Below are 21,278 nucleotides of genomic sequence, written 5' to 3' on the forward strand. Positions count from 1 at the left end.
TTTCCAAAAAAAAGTGTCCACGCCTGTATCCTCCCATATGACTCAGGTGTTCAACTTTTACAAAGAAACACCCTTTACTATTCCATTAAACAGCACACATGATCTTAGTGGATAGAACACACCTTCTGGTATGCAGATGAATCTGTGTATCTGTGTTGACAACACATAACACAAATATTGGACTATTAAGAAGCTTAGACTTCATTATTAAACCAGGGAAACACTTTATTTTATAAAAATGAAAATAGATTTTTTCATACAACAGAAATTAGATGCCTGCTACGAGTGACACTGCTTTAAAAATGTCCTTATAGCTAAAAAACGTGTTGTAATGGCACATTAAAGGTTCCTTATAAACAATTCTGACTTAAAGCCTGAGGTGTGAAGTAAAGTAAGCTGTCTTTAAGAATAGGCTAATACGTTTTCAATTTGTTTCGGTGTAAAATATTTGTACTTATTTAATACAAAATTCTGAACCTCAGTGTATTAATGTCTTATCTTGTATATAAATTATATAGTCTATTTTTAAATGTGTGATGAGAAACAGCCAATTTCTGGTAACAGATTACTCAATCAAGACACTAATGTCAAATGTCAAAAACAAGTGTAATCACATAAATACAGTGTAAAAAATCTTCACGTCCGTTTGAGTTTTTAGCAAACTGATACAAAGTCTGTAAAACACTGAACAACTGATCCAGAACTGTGCTATAATTTAAGCTCGTTTAAAATTGACATTATTTAGCTAAAAATCAGTCATTCGTCTCTTCCTTGTAGAAGTTTCTGAAAAACTGAGTCTCTTTGTTGCACAGGGCAGATGGGCTGTCAAACTCCACCACTTTCCCAGCATGCATCACCAGAACTCTGTCAGAGTCCATGATAGTATTGAGTCTGTTGGATGACAGAAAGAGCACAAGCGTGAGGTCAACAAAAAACGTGTAATTCAAGTTTAACGAATAAACATCTCCACATGTGTGGATTCCCCAAAAAACCCTTTGAGGGTTAAATAGAGACATATTCCCAGTTGTTGCCCATAAAGAAACCACAGATAAAGACACAGCTTTTAAATGAAAGCTGATTAAATGACGGTGGCCAGGTTTTTGAAGTAATCCAGTCATCAATAGAAATCCACTTACTTTTATCACAATGACGCAGTACCCGAAATTCTAGTTCTATCAGATTTAAGTTTACTGAGAAACATCTATCTGATCTAGGAACTTCCACTTCCTGTAGCAGCCAACCTCACTATGTAGTCCTCAACAAGCCTTTAAGTTGGAACAAATAAAGTTTCAAACAGTCAATACATTCGATCACATAAAGCTTTGTGTTAATTCCCACTTATAATTTACTGTCGCTTTTAATTTATATTTTTAACATTTCACTTCCAAGAGATAAGACGTGGAAAGTTTTGGACACGCCTCTGTGATTATCATCTAAGAGTTGAAGATTATAAGAAACAGGTACATTTGTTTGAGCTCCTATGTATCGCAGCAGAAAAGCTTTCATCCAAGAAATTAAGGATTTTAGTTTGAATCCAAACGATGCCAACAGCCATCAATCTGCCAAAACTCCAAGACATTAATTTTGTCTTTTCAAGCAGCAGTTTGTGAAACATCCAGCGCCTGTCTTCATGTGTCTGGGACGAGATGCATGCTAGTCCTCACCCTACCTTACTGGGAGATGTCGAGCTAGCTATTGGGAAGGAACTGGGAAATGACTGAAATATGAAGACAATGGTGTAAAAAAGAAAGAATGTGACTAAATGCAGAAATAATCTATATTATTATTATTTTAAATTCCTTTTATTGACTGTTTGAAACTATAACAATCAAAAGGTTTTTTTTTTTTTTTACTTTTCACTTTATAATAAATTTTTTGTACTCGGTTCTATATTTAACTCTATTAATTGTAATAGTTTTAACTAAGCCTGTGAATGAAAATTTTGGAGATCGAATATACACAGTGCTTGTTCAAATAGAAAATAATATGCTGCTTACCTATGTGCGATAGTAAGCACCGTCTTGTGCTTAAATTTTTCTCGGATGCTTTTCTGTAGCAGCATGTCAGTCTTGTGATCTACGCTGGCTGTAGCTTCATCGATACATAAAACCTACAAAGAATGCAACAAAACGTTAAAACGAGTTCAAACGTCCCATGCGTTACAACCATCTGAATCTGCATGTACATTAGCTTCAGTCAGAAGAGCACGAGCAAGACACAGCAGCTGCCGCTGACCAACTGAGAAACACCTTCCTCTCTCTCCCACTGCAGCATCCAAGCCTCCTGACAAACCGGAAGGAAAAATAAGACAAAAAAAATATTTTCTTATAATGCACATAATTTACTATAGATAAATATGATGCACTCCTTGACACATACCTATCCTTCGAACTACATCTCCTAGGTGGCATTGCTCCAAAGCGTCTAGTAGCTGATGTTCTAGGTGTTGCCCACAGGGGTCGAGGTTCTCCCTCACTGAGCTAGAGAATATAAAGGGATCCTGGGGGATGATGGCCAGCTTGGTCCTACAAAAGACATCACAACTTGATGTGAGTTATATACAGTGGAATAAAAGAATGTATCACTTACTCGCAAAGTTTTTCTTTATGAATACTTCATGTTTTTTGTAGAAATGGCACTTAAGTTACATTTTATAGTCAGTAATAAATAACAGGACCGTATTGTGTTATTATACTTGTGTAAAGTGTTATGTATAGCACTAACTGTGTTTAACTAAGTCACAGTATTAATCTAGAACATCATGTTAACCCTGAGTCAAACACTTATGAGTATTCTGAGTATATCTTTAAAAATTGTGTCTAAAAAGGATGTCAGTTCCTAAAATACTAAATTATTTCTAAATTATTTCTATTTTTCTAGACTTCCAAATTGTCCTGAACAGACTTCACTGACCATATCTGCAAAAATAAAATGGTTTGCTCCAACTGACACGTCTTCTATCACCCTTTGACATGACTTTTTTCCTTTAATGCTTGAACAACTGTTTAAACAACAAACAAGATTTCTGTGACTGTACAAAGCACATGCTGATATGAAGCACATGCTGTTCAGGTTCAGATTTGCTAAGCATCTAGCTGTAACATTCTAACACTGCAGCATTTCCCACTGTACACCTCTGGTACCAAAAAACAGGGTTAACACATCAAAGGTCATGCTAATCCTGCTTCAGAGCAGTGTTTCACAATCCTGCTGTGGCAAAAAAAAAAAACCTGCTTCTAAATAACAAGTGTAAAACGTTCCTCTACCCTGGGGTTAATGAACATTTTAAAATGTTGATTAAGTGCAGTCTGAAAAGCCCTAAAGTGCCATCACACATCTCACCTAAGCTGAGAGAGTCCAACTTGACTGATGTCTTCCCCATCCAGAAGTATGCTTCCCTGCTTCAGTTCCACCATACGAAACAGAGCCAGGAACAGAGTAGACTTTCCTGAACCAGTGCGTCCAACGATTCCCACCCTCTCACCTGGCATCACGCTAAAGCTGACACCATCCAGAGCGTTAGGCAACCCGGGCCGATACGCCAAAACCGCTGCATTAAACTCTACTCGACCGTGTTCTGGCCAGGAAGCTGGAATCTGTTTATAAATTTAAGCTCTAGTTAAAAAAATTGATTTGTTCAAGAGACTGAATTAAATGTACATAAATATAACACAATTTCTTCTTATTCCATATGGATTTGAGGATGAGTGTTTCTCTCACCGTGGCTTGTTCCTGTTGTGGTTCCAGGGGGATGCAGGTGGAATACTCCTCCGTACGTTCCACACTAACGAGCTGCATCTCAGTCTGCGCGTAGCTGAAGATCAGTCCTGACAGCAGGTTAGTGATGGATAGAGCATAGGACAGAGCCAGACCCACCAAACCTAGCCCAAAAAAACAACACAGCAGCTTCAGCATTAAGTATTAACTCGAACACCAGCAGTATGGCATCAGTTTGAGTTTCCGGAAACATTAACGATTTTAGACTTGTGTACAGATTGTACTTTAAATGTCTACATGTAGAAATGTATATATTTCCAAAAGCTTCTTATATTGTATCCATCATTTCCTGTTTGTAACATAACCTCAATAAATCATGCTTTTGTCCATCAAGGAAGAGTTCAGGTCAGAGAACGTTCTACTTTCTGACAGTTTACAACAGTACACATTAAATGTAAGCTTAATTAAAAACTGATGAGGCTTATGATGCTTCAAATTGGGCCCCATCATTAACAGTTACTGTACATTTACAGCATTTGGCAGACGCCCTTATCCAGATTTTTATCTCATTTTATACAACTGAGCAATTGAGGGTTAACTCAGGGGACCAGCAATGGTAGCATAGTGGCACTTTAATTTAAACTCACAACCTTTCTAGCAGTGGTCCAACACCTTAACCACTACGCTACCACATCCCCCGGATCATGTACCACGTGACGGATCATACAGGAACAAGATCCTATCAAATTTGTATATAGACAACAAAAATCTCCACCATTTTCTTCTTCTAAAAAATTATTCCTTCTAAAATATAAGGGCTTTATTTTCATGAAGACTAATTGGTAATTAGAAATAACAGACGTGCTCATATTAAGGGCATTGGGGAAAAGAGTAAGTTATTCTTATCATTTCATGAAAAAGTAAGCATAAGTAATGGGACCTTCTTAACGATGAGGAACAACCACAGATGAGCAGAGAAAATTGTGACATGTTGGGAGGAGACTATAAATTACATGACAGTATCGTGGAGTCATTTGGATGATTATGCAAGCTAAGAATGTTTATTCATTGGTACTTTTTTTTCTTGCATTGTTATATTCTTGTTGTGTTTTCTAAAGGACATAATGCAAGACTTAAGTCTCTACCAGTCTCTCCATGGCATCACTATAATTAGCACTATTTCTATGACACCATTTAACGCTGCTGTGTCAAAGTCATGTGACCTTGTCCACTCCTATCTATTTGCAGGATCATCTCATTCTTGGTGTTTCGGTACCTCATGTGTATTAAGCACTGCCCATCGATACATATCACCGTCACATGCTTTGCTCCAATTATCCAAATATTTATGTCAGGGTCAGACAGAAGGGCATGGTTTCACTGAATAGTACAGATTGGTGTTGTGTGTAGGCATGGTTTGTTTGTTTTCATGCAGTCAAAGAACATTAAATATAAGCTCATGTTAGGCATCTATCTAGTATTAGTAGTGAAAACCTAAGAAAATTTATGATAATATAATATAATATAATATAATATAATATAATATAATATAATATAATAGAATAGAATAGAATAGAATATATGACCTTTAAATACAGTACTGTCAGAAATCTTGTCTGAGTATCTCAAATAGCCAGCTGGCCAATTAAAATTGATGCTAAACTTTTTATTTATATGACTTACATTACAGATTGGCCAGCTGTCTGCTGCTAGCAGTAAAGTTTATGAACAATTATAAATGTTGTGAATATGTAATGAGAGTGAGGAAAGCTGAGGACCAACCGGGATCAACTGATCTGATCTGGTGCTGGATCACAGCAATTATACTAATTCCAGTCACTATAGTGACGCCGATCATCTGCAGCCGAATGTCCAGCCACTGCATGGCAGCGTTACTGATGAACACACAGCGCTGGTTCTGATCCAACCGCCTCTCATTCTCCTCCTCAAACCTGCACATTTAAAATGATTAGGAAATGACGTTTACTTGAAGACTTCAAGGGCAAACAAAGGCTGAATTGAGAGACATAGCTCGGACAGACTCTATACCTGGCAGTGTGTCCGCTGGCCCGAACTGTTACCAGACCACTGAGAGTCTCGGAAAAGTGTGAATAGACTGGAGAAAGAGTGAGGCTGCACAAGCGTTTGAGTTCACGGGAGGAGTGTCGATAAAACCTCTGAGTTTGGTAGTATAGCACCCCTAGTGGAATTAACGGGAGCAGCACCCAGGGGAGACCATAGCTCATCACCACCAGCATGCCCAACAAGCCAAAAGCATTAGCTAGAAGGATGTTGAGGACGAATGGTAGCGAGTCATCTATGCTATAGATGTCTGAGGAGAAGCGATTTAGGACACGACCCAGAGGAGTAGTGTCAAAGAACGTCAACGTCGCCTGAAATTAAGAATGAAATATGGAAATATTAGCGGAATGGGAGATATGGTAATAAAATCATTCTAAAAATTCTTCAGGTACTGCAATGAATTCCTGTCAATTCTAATAGTTTCTTCATGAATAATTGCAAAATACATCACAATTCATACACCTGTCTCTCTTTAAGTAGCACATGTAAGGGTGTCTAAGTCCATATACTCTATACCAGCGTTGTTCAATCTTATCCAGAAAGGGCCGGTGTGGGTGCAGGTTTTCATTCCAACCAAGCAGAAGCCACACCAGAGTCTACTAAAAGCCAAGAACAACTGATTAAACAGGTGGAATCATGTGTGGCTTCTGCTTGGTTGGAATGAAAACCTGCACCCACACCGGCCCTTTGTGGATAAGATTGGACACCGCTGCTCTAGACAATTTTTCAAACATTGAGTAGTCATAGATTTATGATTACAATCCCAGAGATTTTCTGAAATAATAAGTAAAAAAGAAAAAATGAAAAAGAAAACTATCAGAATTTTTATATAGCTAAGAGGCCAGTGTCAGGCATCAAAATTATAAATAATTATTAATGCAACTGAAAACTCTTCTAAGAAATCCTGTCAGATTTGCCAATGTTATTAAGCTAGACAATGTGAATATTTTAAACATTTATGAATGACTTATTATTCCTGTCCAGATTTTGGCAGGTTAGCTCATATAGTTAGCTAGTTAATGTTAGCTGTGAATATCATGAACACTTATGAATATGACTGACAAACTTTTTACCAGGTTGCTAGCTAGCATTAGCAGTGAAGTTTATGAACACTCAAGAATGTTACGAAAAATCTTATCCGGCTTGGTAGCTGGCTTAGAAAATCTGGAAAATAGTTTATGCTAATTAATTCCTTTTGCCTACTTGAATTTGTCCACATATCTTTATTTTGATCAATGACATATAATAATGACTATAATACATCTTCACTTAGTCTTACAGTAATCAAAGATAAGGCTGAACTTTAGCATAATGATTTAATATTCTAAAGGATTTGCATAATGTTGTTTTATTTGTTCTCTATTATATATAAAAAGAAAAATTTTACAGATTACCTTAAGCACACTATCCAGTAGTCTTCTATGGATGACAGTAGCAGCATGAATTGCTCCATAAGCAAAAATGAAGGCACGAGCAGCGGTAAAGAGTGTATTGGCTACAGCTAGAGAACCATACACAGTCATGTAAAACTTCAGCTCTGAGCTCATATTGCCAAATGAGTCTCTTACTGGGAAGTGATACCTTAAACAAAATGAGTATGTTTCAATGAAATAGTAAATGCTTTACAAAATACACCATAATTCTCCATACTTTTTTTTTATCTTGACTTACAAAAGTGTGTCTGTAGAGAAAAGCACTAGAGAGGAGACAGGACTTGCTGCCAGAGACACCAGTTCAGAGCCATTGGCTTTTAAGTTGGAGATCCAGTAAGACAGCCACCAATCAGACACATTCTTAGAGCCTGTGGTAGAGGTAATGCATAGGTATTAATTACAGGGGTAACTACAGTACAGTCTGTCTAAGTGTGAGCTAAAATGCTGTTTTCAATCATTCATACCTTGCATGAGGAGCAGGGACAAAAGAACAGACACAGCCATACACCGACCCACCGCTTTCCAGTAGGACTTGTAGACTGTCCAGGCAAGCCCACCCATCTGCTTCTGTTCCTCCCCTATGGTGTGTAGCACCTTCTCTGAAACTGGCTCGCTGGTCAGCTCTTCTTCTTGGTCAGCACCTTTAAAGCACAATTAATAGCAAATGAAAATCTCAGGTCTGACACAGGATTAATATGAGTAACCGGTAACAAAATACAATAATTACCTTCTTCCTTTTGTTTGCTCTCATTCTTGCTACCTATAGGTACATCTTTAACCAGAGATAAGACCTCCTGTGGTGTTCCTTTACAAAGCAAACCAGACCAACAAGAAACCTGAGCCAACGTTTGAAACATCTGTGTGTTTTTCTAGGCTCAGGCAACATATTTGTAGATGATATACATATTCAAATACAACTAGAATGACATATGCATCTCTAGATACTGCTGTATCTATTATATACTGTACATGATTATGAAATGAATAATATTGGTTGTGGATGCTACCTGTTTTTACAACCATCCCACCGTCCATCAGCATCACCATATCTGCTTTCTCGACAAACTCTATTCTGTGAGTGCAAAGGATTCTGGTTTTGTTCCTAAGAATTCCCAGAATGCATTTCTCCATAAGATGATGAGCCACATCAGCATCGACTGCTGCTAAGGGATCGTCCAACAAATAAATGTCCTTGTCCTATCACAGAATGCAACAAGTTTCCTAGTTTAAACCAATAACCATGTATTTTGTACAATAATTGTAGATTTGTTTTGAAGTTTTTACCATATATACAGCTCGTGCTAGAGCGAGTCGACTTTTCTGTCCTCCGCTGAGTGTCACTCCATTTTCTCCTACTTCTGTCTGATCCCCATTTGGCAAAATCTGCACATCATTCAGCATGTAAATGTAAAGCACTGTCTGATTCCTTTTGTGATTCTGTATATTCAGCACAGAGGGAAGTTAGTCGAATATAAAGCACAGCAAAACTGCCATTCATTCTAGATCACTTACCAAAACAACAATTGGCTAATTCTGGTACATTTTTACCTCCATTCACAACATGAGTTGTGAGCCACCTGACCATGGTGTCCATCAGCTTGTGCTCTGAGTCTCTTGGGACAGGCCAACTAGGATAAGTGGTACAGAGCATTAAGACTGTCCTGATCCCAGGAGACTCAAAGCACGAGCACATACTTATTCACAAATTCACCTTTCACACACTATAGATAATTTAGGGATGCCAATCAGCCTACAATGCATATCTTTGCCTGTTCCTCCGGGAACTCCGGTTTCCTCCCTCAGTCCAATTTCCACACACACAGTGCGGAGACGGAGACCCCAAACCCGGGAGATGTGAGAAAAAGGTTTCAGTTCTGTTTTCTCAATTAAATTGAGCCTGTGTGATTTTTTTTTAAATAGTATAATACAAAAATTAGCTTACATTAAGGTCTGCAGTGAGGGCACAAGCCTCAAGCACAGCTTCATAGAAGCCACTGTCAAAGTCCTTTCCAAACAGGATGTTGTCACGCACAGTTGCATGCTGGATCCACGGCTCCTGGGCAACCAAGCCAAAGCCCTGCTCTCGGCCTTGGACATGGAGAATGCCTCCAAATCTACAGAGTTCATTTAAACAAATATACATCTTTTTTATACATGTGTCATCTATTTATTTGTTTCAGTACATGAGGGTGAGAACTTTCTGCTTTGCTTTTAGCTTAGTAAAGAATTTATCAGGTTGAGCCTGTAATGTGAGTGTGTGCCATGCAGTAAAGGTGCCAGACAGGTTTTAAAATTATTTTAATATAAACGACACTATTCAACTGTACCTGTTCAGCTCTCCAGTAATGGCAGCTAATAACGAGCTTTTCCCACAGCCAACTTTGCCAACCACAACAAATAAAGAGCCCTGAAATTTGCAAAAGAAATAACTTTAAATAAAAGAAATGTTACCAGGAGCACCAGAGAGATGCCTGATAATAATTCTTTGTTTTATACATATCAGTGCTTTCATTTCCACAGTGCCATATACCTTCTTGACAGTTAAATTGAGATTATGGAGGTATAGACTTCCTGGTGAAGATGTGTCAGACTCTGGATGTGGTCTCTTCCATGAGAAACTGGCTTGGGTCAACCGAATGGCAGTTAGAGGATCCTCAGGAGATACTGCATGAAAGAGTTAACATTTAAATGAACTGTTAAAAAAATAAACAGGTTTGCCTGATTCATACTAATGCCTTACTTCTGCCTGGAGCTTTCTGTACTTGTTACTCACCTTACACTGCTGTAGTCCCACATAAACGCCCTATAGATCTACACTTCAAAACATTTACAATATATTCATATTGATCTGCCTTTCAACACACTGAACTTTGTTTGCCTTTTCTCTCCTAATGCTGTATAATGCAATGATTTGCAATCTTAATATTCAGCTGTGTTCCCTTTTGAGACTCTTTCTCAAGTTTGTCTTTTCCATCGTCTCTAACATGGCTTGTTCAATAGGGATCTAAATCTACATCCAGGCTTCCGTAAAGCTGCTTTGTAAATGCAGTCTTTGTTAAAAGTGCCATACAGATTTAAAAAAGATATATTGAATTGTCAATGAAAGCGTTGGATATCAGCCAAAATCTCTCATTTCTTTCAGGGAATGTTTAGTCATCAGTGCCAGCCTTACTTTGCTCATTAAGTCAGTTGTTAAGATTTCTGTAAAGATGCTTTGATATTTTTTTTTATACAGTTCTACAGATGTGTTTCGTGTTAAAAATACAATTAAATCGAATGAAATTTGATGATCATTGGTTCTAAGCAAGCAGTATCTTTTGGAATTTGTGTATGAAGTTGACATACATCGTATAATTTTCCGTGTTTGTTTTACAGGAATAATTGTAGTACCTTGGCTGTAATATGCACTAAAGTCTTGATCATGCAAACTGAGGAAGAGCTGAATGCGGTCCAGAGATACTTTGGCTTCTAGTGTTCCATTAAGAACCCAGGGGAAGGCGTTGAGCGGAAGAATGAGCATACCCACTAGCGCCAGTGTAGTGAAAACCTAAAAGCAAAACAAGTAGGCAAATTCATTGTCACAATGCTTTACATGTGCGTAATAATTGTGCTTAGGATGTACAACAATCAAACATAACATTAAAACCACCAGCATACTATTGTTTAGGTCTTACTTGTGCCCCCTGAACAACCCAAAACCTTGTCCAGATCATCATCACACTGCTTTCTTCCCAACTTGCCTTTTCCCCATAGTGCAACCTTGTGCTATATCTTAAGTCCTCAATTAAGTGACACACATGCACCTGGCTGTCCACATGATGTAAAATAAAATATGATTCTTCAGCAGGGGCGGTTCTAGGCCTTTTTAGGGTGGCTCCAGCCCCCCTGTCTGTGATCTCAGCCACCCTAAAACTAAAAGTATAATTTTTACTTTCATGAATAAGCAATAAAAATTACGTTAAAATGCAGGACATGTCATCGATGGGAAAGAAAATTATTTATCAGTTTGATCCAAGAGCGATTTTTTTTACTTTGCTTTTATGCGTGTGCGTTGTAGTCTTTCAAAAGTGTGTCATCAGCTGTCTGCTTTATTTGAACGGAGAAGCACAGAGTCAGTCAGAGCTGGAGGCATTTATCTATAACGTTAATCGGCGGAAAGCCGCAAAGACGGCAACCAAAAGCAGTGAAATTTCACCATTCTTATTACCAGAGTTGTAGCACAAACAAAATATTAATGCAAACAAGCCATTCGATACCAAATAAAAATAACATTTATTGATTTGGTCTTTGTCTTGTGAATATTTTTATTAATGACTGCATTCATTGGACACACTGTAGAGAATGCACACATACATGAACTGATTTGATTCAAGACTGGCATCATTACATCATGCATAAAATTTTGGTGTCCGCTTTTGCCATTTTAAATAATACCATAACTTTTGGCTTACTATGTAGTCATATAACATATAATATAATACTCTTCTTGTTTTAAATTCTCACTGAGGGCTAAACCCCGTAAGGATTGTGCCATTGTCCAGTTCTGAGCCTCATGTGCACATTGTAGTCCATATACAGTACAGCAAGCTGTGATGCACTGTTTGTCCTGATATCTTTCTCTCAATATTCTTTCACCAATATTCTTTCAGCAATTTGTGCTATGGTAGCTCTTCAACAGTAGTGGGATCACTACTTTTGCTAGGTACTAACCACTGCATACCAGGAACATCCCACGAGACCTGGAATTTTAGAGAAGCTCTGACCCAGTCGTTTATCCATCATAATTTGGCCCTTGTCAAAGTCATTCAAATTTTTATCCTTGCCCATTTTTCCTGCTTCCAACAGATCCACTAACTGTTCAATTGCTGCCTAATATACCCCAACCCTCATAGTAATGATTTATTTATTCAGTGTTATTTACTTTACCTATTAGTAGTTTTAATGTTATGGCTGATTAGTGTATAAATTGTAAAAGATTTTTCTTTTTTAGATGAAAAAACAACAACAACAACAACAACCAATGTACCAATCTAATAGTAAGTATCTTTTCAATAATGGCTGATACTGTCCTCAAATGCTCTTCTGGTACTGGATAAACATCTACTCATCTTGTCTTAATGTACATCACTGATTTTTCAAATAATTTGCTAAAAGAATCTTACAGAAAGGCAGCTTTACTGTACCTAGCACACGAGTATCAGCGAATCAGTATCAGCACATCCTGAGCTGTACAATATTTCAGTCGTTTGCTGTTTTTGCACAAATCCTATACATCTCAGGGACCTGCTGCTAAGAAACTGTGTTCATTCTAGTATTACTGCACGCAATATTGTTGAACATACATTATTTACACTGGTTGGCTCTGTTTCTGTTTATTGTCTTTTGTGTATTTTTTGTATTGTCTTGTAACTTTTCGTCTGCACTGTCTTTTGTCCTGCACTGTCTTGTCTGTCTTGTTGTCTTGTCCTACACTGTTTGCACCAGGATGCACAGTTGCACTTTATGTACCTAGGACTACTTACTAAGTCTTTAGCCCTGTCTTTGTTTTATGTAGCACCACAATCCTGGAGAAACATTGTCTCATTTCACTATGTAATGCAACAGCTATATATGGTTGAAATGACAATAAAAAGCTTCTTGACTTATTATATATCAAAAATAAAATATGTAATCAGCTTTGAGAGTTGACTTTGGATTCTCTTTATCCCTCTCACCTTAGTTGCAGTAAGACTGTTTCCAAGCAGCACATATGTGATGAAGGTGAGGATGGAGATGACTACAGGGAGAGCTGCCCAGGTGTACACACACACTGCATCTAGATACTTCAAGGCCTTCAGGTGACTCAGCTCTTTTTTGCGACTCTGATTTATCTTCTGTGCAATGTGCTGCTCCCAATTATAGAACTTGAGGACTCGGATTCCAAAAAGGACTTCGGTCATTAGCTTTAAAAAGGAAACAAAGCTCTCAAATAAACAACTGCCATTATTTCAGATGCTAGTGGATACTTGGCTATTGACACCTTTAACATGTTTCACTGTTTCAGTGATTTGTGTATTTGATCAATTCTTTCTATTGATCAGACACAGAGTCTGATATTTCATTTTATCTTTGCATTATGGAATTTTTTATACATTCCTTACATTTTCAATGCAGTAAAATATACAATCTATGTTGAAAACTAAAATTACACCGAATTTAAAAATAATTTTAAAAAAATTAAAATATTATGCAAATAAATAAATACTACAAACACCCATCAGGCTACAGATACAGTGAAGCACAGTAATGCATTCTCACCTTCACTCTGTTGTCCTTGTGGGTCAGCATGTGTTTATTGTTCTCCAAGATGCGGGCTGCCAGCACCTTATTGAGTGGCACTAACAGAATAGCCACACCAAGCCCTCCTAGAAAAGCAACGCCCACCTGCAGGTAGAGCAGGTACAGGGCCAGGATGAACTGGAAAGGAAGACTCCAAACTTCATGGAAGCTGTTGAAAAAATTGACCAGTCGGTCTGTGTCGGTGCTCATGTAGTTGACCACCTCACCCGTGGTGAAACGAGCAAGAGCCGAGCTGCTGACCCGAAGAGCTTTACTGTAGATAGCGGACACTACTGCGGCCCGAGCCTTCAGGGACACTTTTGATACTTCAAAAACAAAGACGTTACGGAGAAATGCGGCTAAGAAAGTGCTCGAGAAGAGTCCCACAACACACCACACACCTCTGCTCAGTGGAGCCCCCTCAGTCTCCATGAAACCCACCAGCCAGCTGAGGAGTAGCGGTCCTGCGAATGCTAGCAGGCTGGCCATTAGCTTCAGCACACCAAGGAGGTAGTAGCGTGGGCCAAAAGCCTTGTGTAGCACACTAAAGAGTCTCACCTCATGGTGGCTTAATCCTTCTGAGAGCACGCTGTTGTTCAGGCATTGTACCCAACACTGACTGAAACGCTGAGTGACGGCTTTGGTCCGTAGTCTTTGGGGAAGTTGTAAAACATCAGATGTACTCTTCAGATCTCCATGCTGACCCTGCCTCAGCTGACCGTTCAACCACAAGTAGAGAAACCTGGATAGGCAGCTGCTGCCATCCTCTGCGACTGTTTGTTCTCTAGCAGGCTCTGGAACAATAAGAGGAGCTTCATCGTCTGTGTTTATAAGAAGAGATTCTCTTTGCGAAAAATAACAAGGAAAGATAAAGGCCAGTATGTACAGAAGGATCAGGGCTGCCCTGGTAACACACAAGATGAACCTTCCGAGCTGTAAGGGGTGCTCTTTACTTTGATAACTACCCTCCTGTACGTAATTAATAAGGGTAAACACTATATTAGGAACAGAAAGGAGTGCCAGTATCAGAAAAAGTGGTGGACCCCGAGTCCTTCTGTTGACAGATCTCTGCAAGGACAAAACAGCCCCAAATTGGACCAGCCATGCAATGAGTCCACATCCATCAGCCAAGGTGTTCAAGTAAACGTCCTTCTCATGAAGAGCAAGCACCAATCCCAAATCCATGATAAAAACAAAAAACAGCAGCAGTGCAGCAACAGACCTGAAGATCCAACCAACAGGCAGTGAAGGCAGAGGGGGGATGAGTCTGCAAAACAGCAATAATGGACATGTAGAATACGAAGTAGAAATATAACAGAAAATTGTAATGCTACAGCACACAATGACAATACAAATCTATTCCACTGGGTGCTTCCAATTTTGTGGCATCAAACTTTTGGCCAAATAGTGTATATTGAAAAGCATAATTGCAGTGTGTATCAGAACAGTAACTATCAACGTTACTCAAAGTGTAAAGGACATAAGAATGTCATTACTGCCTATGGTTATTTACAACTAACAAATAAAAAAAAAAGTTTACTATTAAATATAAACCTTTACCCATATCACAGCAGGGGTTAATGCACCATTTGACCTATTGCAATCACAATAAATCATGGTACATTAAAAACATTCTAAATCAATTACAAGCTAATAATCATAATGCACGTCTTGCCTTTAAACATTAATAATATTCGGAATCAATCCTCCTAGTATGTATCTTACCTCGGCACACTCAGATAACATGCACTGAGCACTGCAGTAACAGCATGCACAAGAGATCCACAGATGATGTGGTTAAAGCTGGGACTGAGGGTGCCATTCTGCCACACAGGAAATGGCCAGTCCTCCTCTGTGCCACACAGTTCTGATATGATCCTGGAAGGCCTTGAACTGTTGAACTGTCCCTCCATTGCTCTGGATCAGCAGTCTGAATCACAGTCTGGACATGACGTCTGAGTCAAGGTTGACTTTATGATGATGTCTGAATCTCTCCGCAGTTCTTTGCAGAGGTCAGACACAGGTGCTGCAGAAAACAATAAAAAAAGTACTGTTTCACTTCCTCCTAGTACGCATTGTATAACAACAGAAGATATAAACCAAATTCTCTTATACAATACTATGACAAAAAAAAGCATTTTGTACCAGTCTAGTGGTTTTCTCACTAAGATCAAACAGATTTATCTTTCATAATTTTTAGATCCATGAAACACTCATATTAATTCTTCATTCATGCAGGTATCCAATCAAGCAATTATGTGGCAGCAACACAACACATTCACACACATGTCAAGAACTTCAGTTCATGCTCACACTAAACAGCAGAATAGGAATCTTTGTCATTTTGGCCATGGTGTCAGATGGGCTTGTTTGAGTATTTCAGAAACTGCAGTTCTCCTGGGAATTTCACACAACAAGAGTCTCTTAAGTTGTCAAAGCAGAAATATATCAAAGTATCAAAGGACAACGGCCAGATTGTTTAAGTTGACAGGAAGAACCGTGCAACCACAATGACCGTAAGAGGTCACATCAAACCTTTAGGCAGATGGACTACAACAGTAGAATACCACATCAGGTTCTACTAGCCAAGAACAAGCTACAGTGAGCACAGGTAGCAGGCAGTGGTGGCTCAACTGGTTAAGGCTCTGGGTTGTTGATTGGAGGATTGGGGTTCAAAGCCCAGCGCTGCCACTGCTGGGCCCTTGAGCAAGGCCCTCAACTCTCCCTGCTCCAGGGGTGCTGTATCATAGTTGCCCCTGCACTCTGATCCCAACCTCCTCAGTTGGGGTATGTGAAGAAAAGAATTCCACTGTGCTGTAATGTATATGTGGCGATAATAAAGGCTTCTATGCCCATTCTATTCTATAATTCTATTCTATTCTTCAAACCTAGACAGGAAAAATTTGACCTGCTCTGTTGAATCTCGATTTCTGCTCAGGTACACAGTTGGTACTGTAGATGTCAGAACTTACTTACAAACAGCACAAATCCATGGATCCAACCTGCCCTGTATGAACAGTCCAGACTGGTGGAGGTGGAGTAAAGGGGGTCACACCCCATTAAGTCATCTCATCGACATGACAGTGAGATCAGCTTTCTCCAGTAGCCTTCCCAGTCACTGCATCTGATTCCAATACAACATGTTTACACGTTTCCAGTATAATTATACATTTGGGATGTAACAGGAGATTAGGCTGTAATCTGTAGCAAATATGATGCAATTTCAACAAGGTTTCTACTTAGTATTAGTGTGATGTTTATTATAATTAATAATAATAATAATAATAATAATAACAATAATAAAGTTTACGCGTTCAAAACGGAAAACCTACAGTTTATGATCATACAGCTTTAACATTGCGTTGCCAGAAAAAACATTAAATGTGAAGAAACATAAAATTAGAACATTATTTTACTTTGTTGTAGTGTAGCAGCTCTATAACCGGTATGATGCGGAAGTGGGGAAAATTTACACATCACCATTTCATAACAAAAGTCCTGAGCGAAGAATAAAAGTAAATTTGGCAATATTTGGCACCAAATATTAATTCAATTCAATTCAATTCAAGTTTCTTTGTATAGCGCTTTTAACAATTGACGTTGTCTCAAAGCAGCTTTACAGAACATAAACATAGAACAAAAGGTTAATGTAAAGAATAATATAAAGATTAATAGAATACAAAATTCAAGATTAATATTAGACATATTTAAATGTGTATGTATTTATCCCTAATGAGCAAGTCTGAGGTAACTCAGGTGACTGTGGGGAGGAAAAACTGCCTTAGATGGTAAGGAAGAAACCTTGAGAGGAACCAGACTCAATGGGGATCCCATCCTCATATGGGTGACACTGGAGGGTGTGATTATAAATATACAGTCTGACAAATGTTGTATTGATGCAAAAGATCACATGGAGTTCACATCTCCTCAATAGTATCGCAGAATCCAACTGGAGCTGCTAGAGCTCTAGATGCCTCAGGATTCTCAGAGTCGGCCTCATCTCAGTGGAGATCCAAAATCTTCAGTGCACGGAAGACGATTCTGGTACAATTTCTGGATGCCTTGGGATGGGTAGAAAGAGAGGAGCAGTGGAGAGGGATTAACATATCTGCTGTTCATAATATTTGCAAGTCTGATGTAATAGTGCACAATATTATGGGATGTATTATGTGTATGCCTGACTAAAGAGATGAGATTTTAATCTACATTTAAACTGGGAAAGTGTGTCTGAGCCCCGAACACTATCAGGAAGACTATTCCAAAGTTTGGGAGTTAAATAAGAAAACGCTCTACCACCTTTAGTAGACTTAGATATTCTGGGAACTATCAGGAGTCCTGAGTTCTTTGATCTCAGGGAGCTTGAAGAATTGTAACGTGTTAGAAGACTAGTTAGATACATGGGAGCTAAACCATTAAGAGCCTTGTACGTAAGTAGCAGCAGTTTGTAATCAATTCTAAACTTAACAGGTAGCCAGTGTACAGATGATAAAATTGGGGTTATATGGTCATACTTTCTTGTCCTAGTGAGAACTCTGGCAGCTTTTGGACTAACTATAGCCTATTTATTAAAGATGCAGGACAACCACCTAGTAATGCATTACAATAGTCCAGTCTAGAGGTCATGAATGCAACTAGCTTCTCAGCATCAGATACAGAAAGGACGTTTCTCAGCTTGGCAATATTTCTAAGGTGGAAGAAGGCTGTTTTTGTAGTTTGGGTGATATGATTTTCAAAAGACAGGTTGCTGTCTAATATAAACACCCAGGTCTTTCACTGTCGAGCTACTAGCAACAGTACATCCCTCTAAATGGAAGTTGAATTGTGAGAGTTTCTGTGTACTGGTTTTTGGACCGATAAGTAGTATTTCTGTCTTATCAGAGTTTAACAACAGAAAATTACAGCTCATCCAATCTTTTATCTCTCTAAGGCACTGAGTTAATTTTGACAATTTAGCTCTTTCATCTGGTTTTGATGAGATATATAACTGTGTATCGTCAGCATAACAGTGGAAACTAACCCCTTGTCTTCTAATGATGTTCCCTAATGGAAGCATGTATATCGAGAAATATACCGATATATATCGCCTCATCTCATTTCTTCTCTCACTCTCTCACTCATTTTCTACCGCTTATCCGAACTACCTCGGGTCACGGGGAGCCTGTGCCTATCTCAGGCATCATCGGGCATCTCATTTCTTATTCTTACTAAAATATATTTCTTAATTGTTCAGGACATCATATCTAAATATACCATCACAAAAGTAAACATTATATTGTTGTTTGTCATAATTTATTCCTAATTTAAACATTAGAGAATTGTGTTACCCATAATCTCCTTAATAAATAAATAAATTATAAAAAGTAATGAATTATATTTCAGTTACCAACAAGTATAACAAATAATGTAGTTTTCTGCCCATTATTGCTCAACTAAACTGATTTAGATGTATTTTTAAGATGCTAGGGAATAATTGGATGATTAAGTTTATTTGTATAGCGCTTTTTACAATGGACATTGTCTCAAAGCAGCTTTACAGAACATAAACATAGAACAGAAGATAAACATAAAGAGTAATATAGAGAATTAATATAATAAAAATTCTAAATATATATAGTTCACAGTGTGTATGTATGTATGTATGTATGTATATGTATTTATGCCCAATGAGCAAGTCTGAGGTGACTCAGGCAGCAGTGGCAAGGAAAAACTCCCTTAGATTGGTAAAGGAAGAAACCTTGAGAGGAACCAGATTCAAAGGGGAACCCATCCTCATATGGGTGACACTAGATGGTGTGATTCCAAATATACAGTCAGACAAATGTTGTATTGGTGTAGGGATCACATGGAGTTCAGATCTCCTCTTAGTATCACAGAGTCCAACTGGAGCTGGTAGATCTGTAGATGTCTCAGGATTCTCACAGAGTCGGCCTCATCTCAGTGGAGATCCAAAAACTTCATCGCACGGAAGACGATCGGAGCAGGTACAATGTCTGGGTGTCTCGGCATGGGTTGAAAAAGAGAAGAGCAGTGCAGAGGGATTAGATATTCTGGGAAATACCAGAAGTCCTGAGTTTTGTGATCTCAGAGAGCGTAAAGGTTGTAACGTGTTAGAAGACTAGTTAGATACATGGGAGCTAAACCATTAAGAGCCTTGTACGTAAGTAGCAGCAGTTTGTAATCAATTCTAAACTTAACAGGTAGCCTGTGTAGAGATGATAAAATTGGGGTTATATGGTCATACTTTCTCGTCCTAGTGAGAACTCTGGCAGCTGCATTTTGGACTAACTGTAGCCTATTTATTGAAGATGCGGGGCAACCACCTAGTAATGCATTACAATAGTCCAGTCTAGAGGTCATGAAAGCATGAACTAGTTTCTCAGCATCAGATAGAGACAGGATGTTTCTCAGCTTGGCAATATTTCTAAGGTGAAAGAAGGCTGTTTTTGTGGTTTGGGTGACATGATTTTCAAATTACAAGTTGCTGTCTAATATAACACCCAGGTCTTTCACTGTCGAGCTACTAGCAACTGTACATCCCTCTAAATGGAAGTTAAATTGTGAGAGTTTCTGTGTACTGGTTTTTGGACCTATAAGTAGTATTTCTGTCTTATCAGAGTTTAATAACAGAAAATTACAGCTCATCCAGTCTTTTCTCTCTCTAAGGCACTGAGTTAATTTGGACAATTTAGCTATTTAGCTATAGCTATGAGGTGAACTCAATCAGTTAAAAACAGGTTTTGCACATCAACTTGTAGCACCATCTCTATGGTGAAGCAAAATTTACATTTATGGCATTTGGCAGACGCCCTTATCCAGAGTGACTTACATTTTTTTTATCAGTTCATACAACTGAATAATTAAGGATTAAGGGCCTCGCTCAGGGGCCCACTACTAGCAGCTCGGTTGGCCTGTTATTCAAACTCACAACCTTCCACTTGGTAGGCCAACACCTTAACCACTGGGCTACCACATCACAAGCATCATGCTGTGGGGTGCTACTCATTGGCCGAAACAAAGAGCAATTGAAATTTGAACGATTTGAGGAATTAAACAACTGAGGTTTATTATTATAGCAAAATACAGAGAAGACCTTGAAGAAAACCTGCCCCAGTTTGTCTTTCATCACAACAATGAGCTGAAGCAGTGGCTTCATGTCCCCAAGTAACACAGCCAAAGCCCAGACTTGAACCCCATATAACATCTGGGGAGAAACCTGAAGTTAAGAGCTTACAGATGCTCCCTATCGAATCTGATTATGCACGAGACGATCCACTAGAAACAACAGGTGAAATGGCTCAAATCCAAACATTCAAAGCTTGATGAAGATTACAGACAACCTTTAAAATTGCTGCAAAAGTCCTTCACAGTTTACTGATTATTAATCACCTAATTACTAGGGTTGGGACATTTAACTAAATGGATGATTTATTAGAGGGGTTTTCTTGAGAGGGTTATCATTTATCATTATCATAAGTAAAAATTGTCAATTGTCATTTATAAAGTGAAACTTCTTCACCAAGTTCTTCCAATGTAACTCAATGTAATGCTAAAATGTTCATTTAGCTTTAACTAGTACTGTAGTTATTAGATAAATTTCAGGAGACAAGACATTTTTTATTGATTCATCACCACAGTCATGAGATCCTACAGCAGCGTTAATACGCAAATGACTCCTCTGATGAATATTGTTTTTTTATGGGCTCTTGCAGTGACACTCTGCAACAAACA

At 38.4% G+C, this 21,278-nt stretch overlaps 1 protein-coding gene across 4 annotated transcripts; it reads right to left on the bottom strand.

The window, feature by feature from the left end:
• Positions 1–197: 197 nt before the first annotated feature.
• Positions 198–17,002, bottom strand: abcc10 (ATP-binding cassette, sub-family C (CFTR/MRP), member 10). 4 transcript variants are annotated; one of them, XM_060878296.1, is made up of 23 exons: positions 16,967–17,002; positions 16,527–16,674; positions 15,276–15,576; positions 13,530–14,817; positions 12,947–13,174; positions 10,623–10,779; positions 9,763–9,896; positions 9,560–9,639; positions 9,175–9,346; positions 8,517–8,615; positions 8,240–8,429; positions 7,960–8,037; positions 7,697–7,873; positions 7,471–7,600; positions 7,194–7,380; positions 5,767–6,110; positions 5,500–5,669; positions 3,721–3,881; positions 3,343–3,596; positions 2,380–2,525; positions 2,186–2,283; positions 1,998–2,110; positions 198–891 (listed from the first exon to the last, which is right to left on the bottom strand). In XM_060878296.1, exons 3-23 carry the CDS (start codon positions 15,461–15,463, stop codon positions 753–755), a joined length of 4,533 nt encoding a protein of 1,510 aa, XP_060734279.1. In that variant the 5' UTR covers positions 15,464–15,576; positions 16,527–16,674; positions 16,967–17,002; the 3' UTR covers positions 198–752. The 4 variants fall into 4 exon arrangements, 3 of the variants coding, with proteins under 3 accessions (XP_060734279.1, XP_060734261.1, XP_060734270.1); XM_060878278.1 differs by having other exon boundaries at positions 16,523–16,674; XM_060878287.1 differs by having other exon boundaries at positions 16,523–16,674; positions 16,883–16,997.
• Between the last annotated feature and the right edge of the window lie 4,276 nt (positions 17,003–21,278).

Source organism: Tachysurus vachellii, chromosome 1, assembly GCF_030014155.1.
Source record: "Tachysurus vachellii isolate PV-2020 chromosome 1, HZAU_Pvac_v1, whole genome shotgun sequence".
Taxonomy (NCBI): domain Eukaryota; kingdom Metazoa; phylum Chordata; class Actinopteri; order Siluriformes; family Bagridae; genus Tachysurus; species Tachysurus vachellii.

Excerpts from the sequence above, each read along its gene's own strand:
- abcc10 (XM_060878296.1), bottom strand. The coding sequence starts at position 15,463 with ATGGAGGGACAGTTCAACAGTTCAAGGCCTTCCAGGATCATATCAGAA. Across the intron at positions 10,780-12,946 it reads ACAGTCTTACTGCAACTAAG|GTTTTCACTACACTGGCGCT; the intron begins GTGAGAGGGATA and ends TTTTGCTTTTAG. Across the intron at positions 2,284-2,379 it reads AGATGTAGTTCGAAGGATAG|GAGGCTTGGATGCTGCAGTG; the intron begins GTATGTGTCAAG and ends CCGGTTTGTCAG.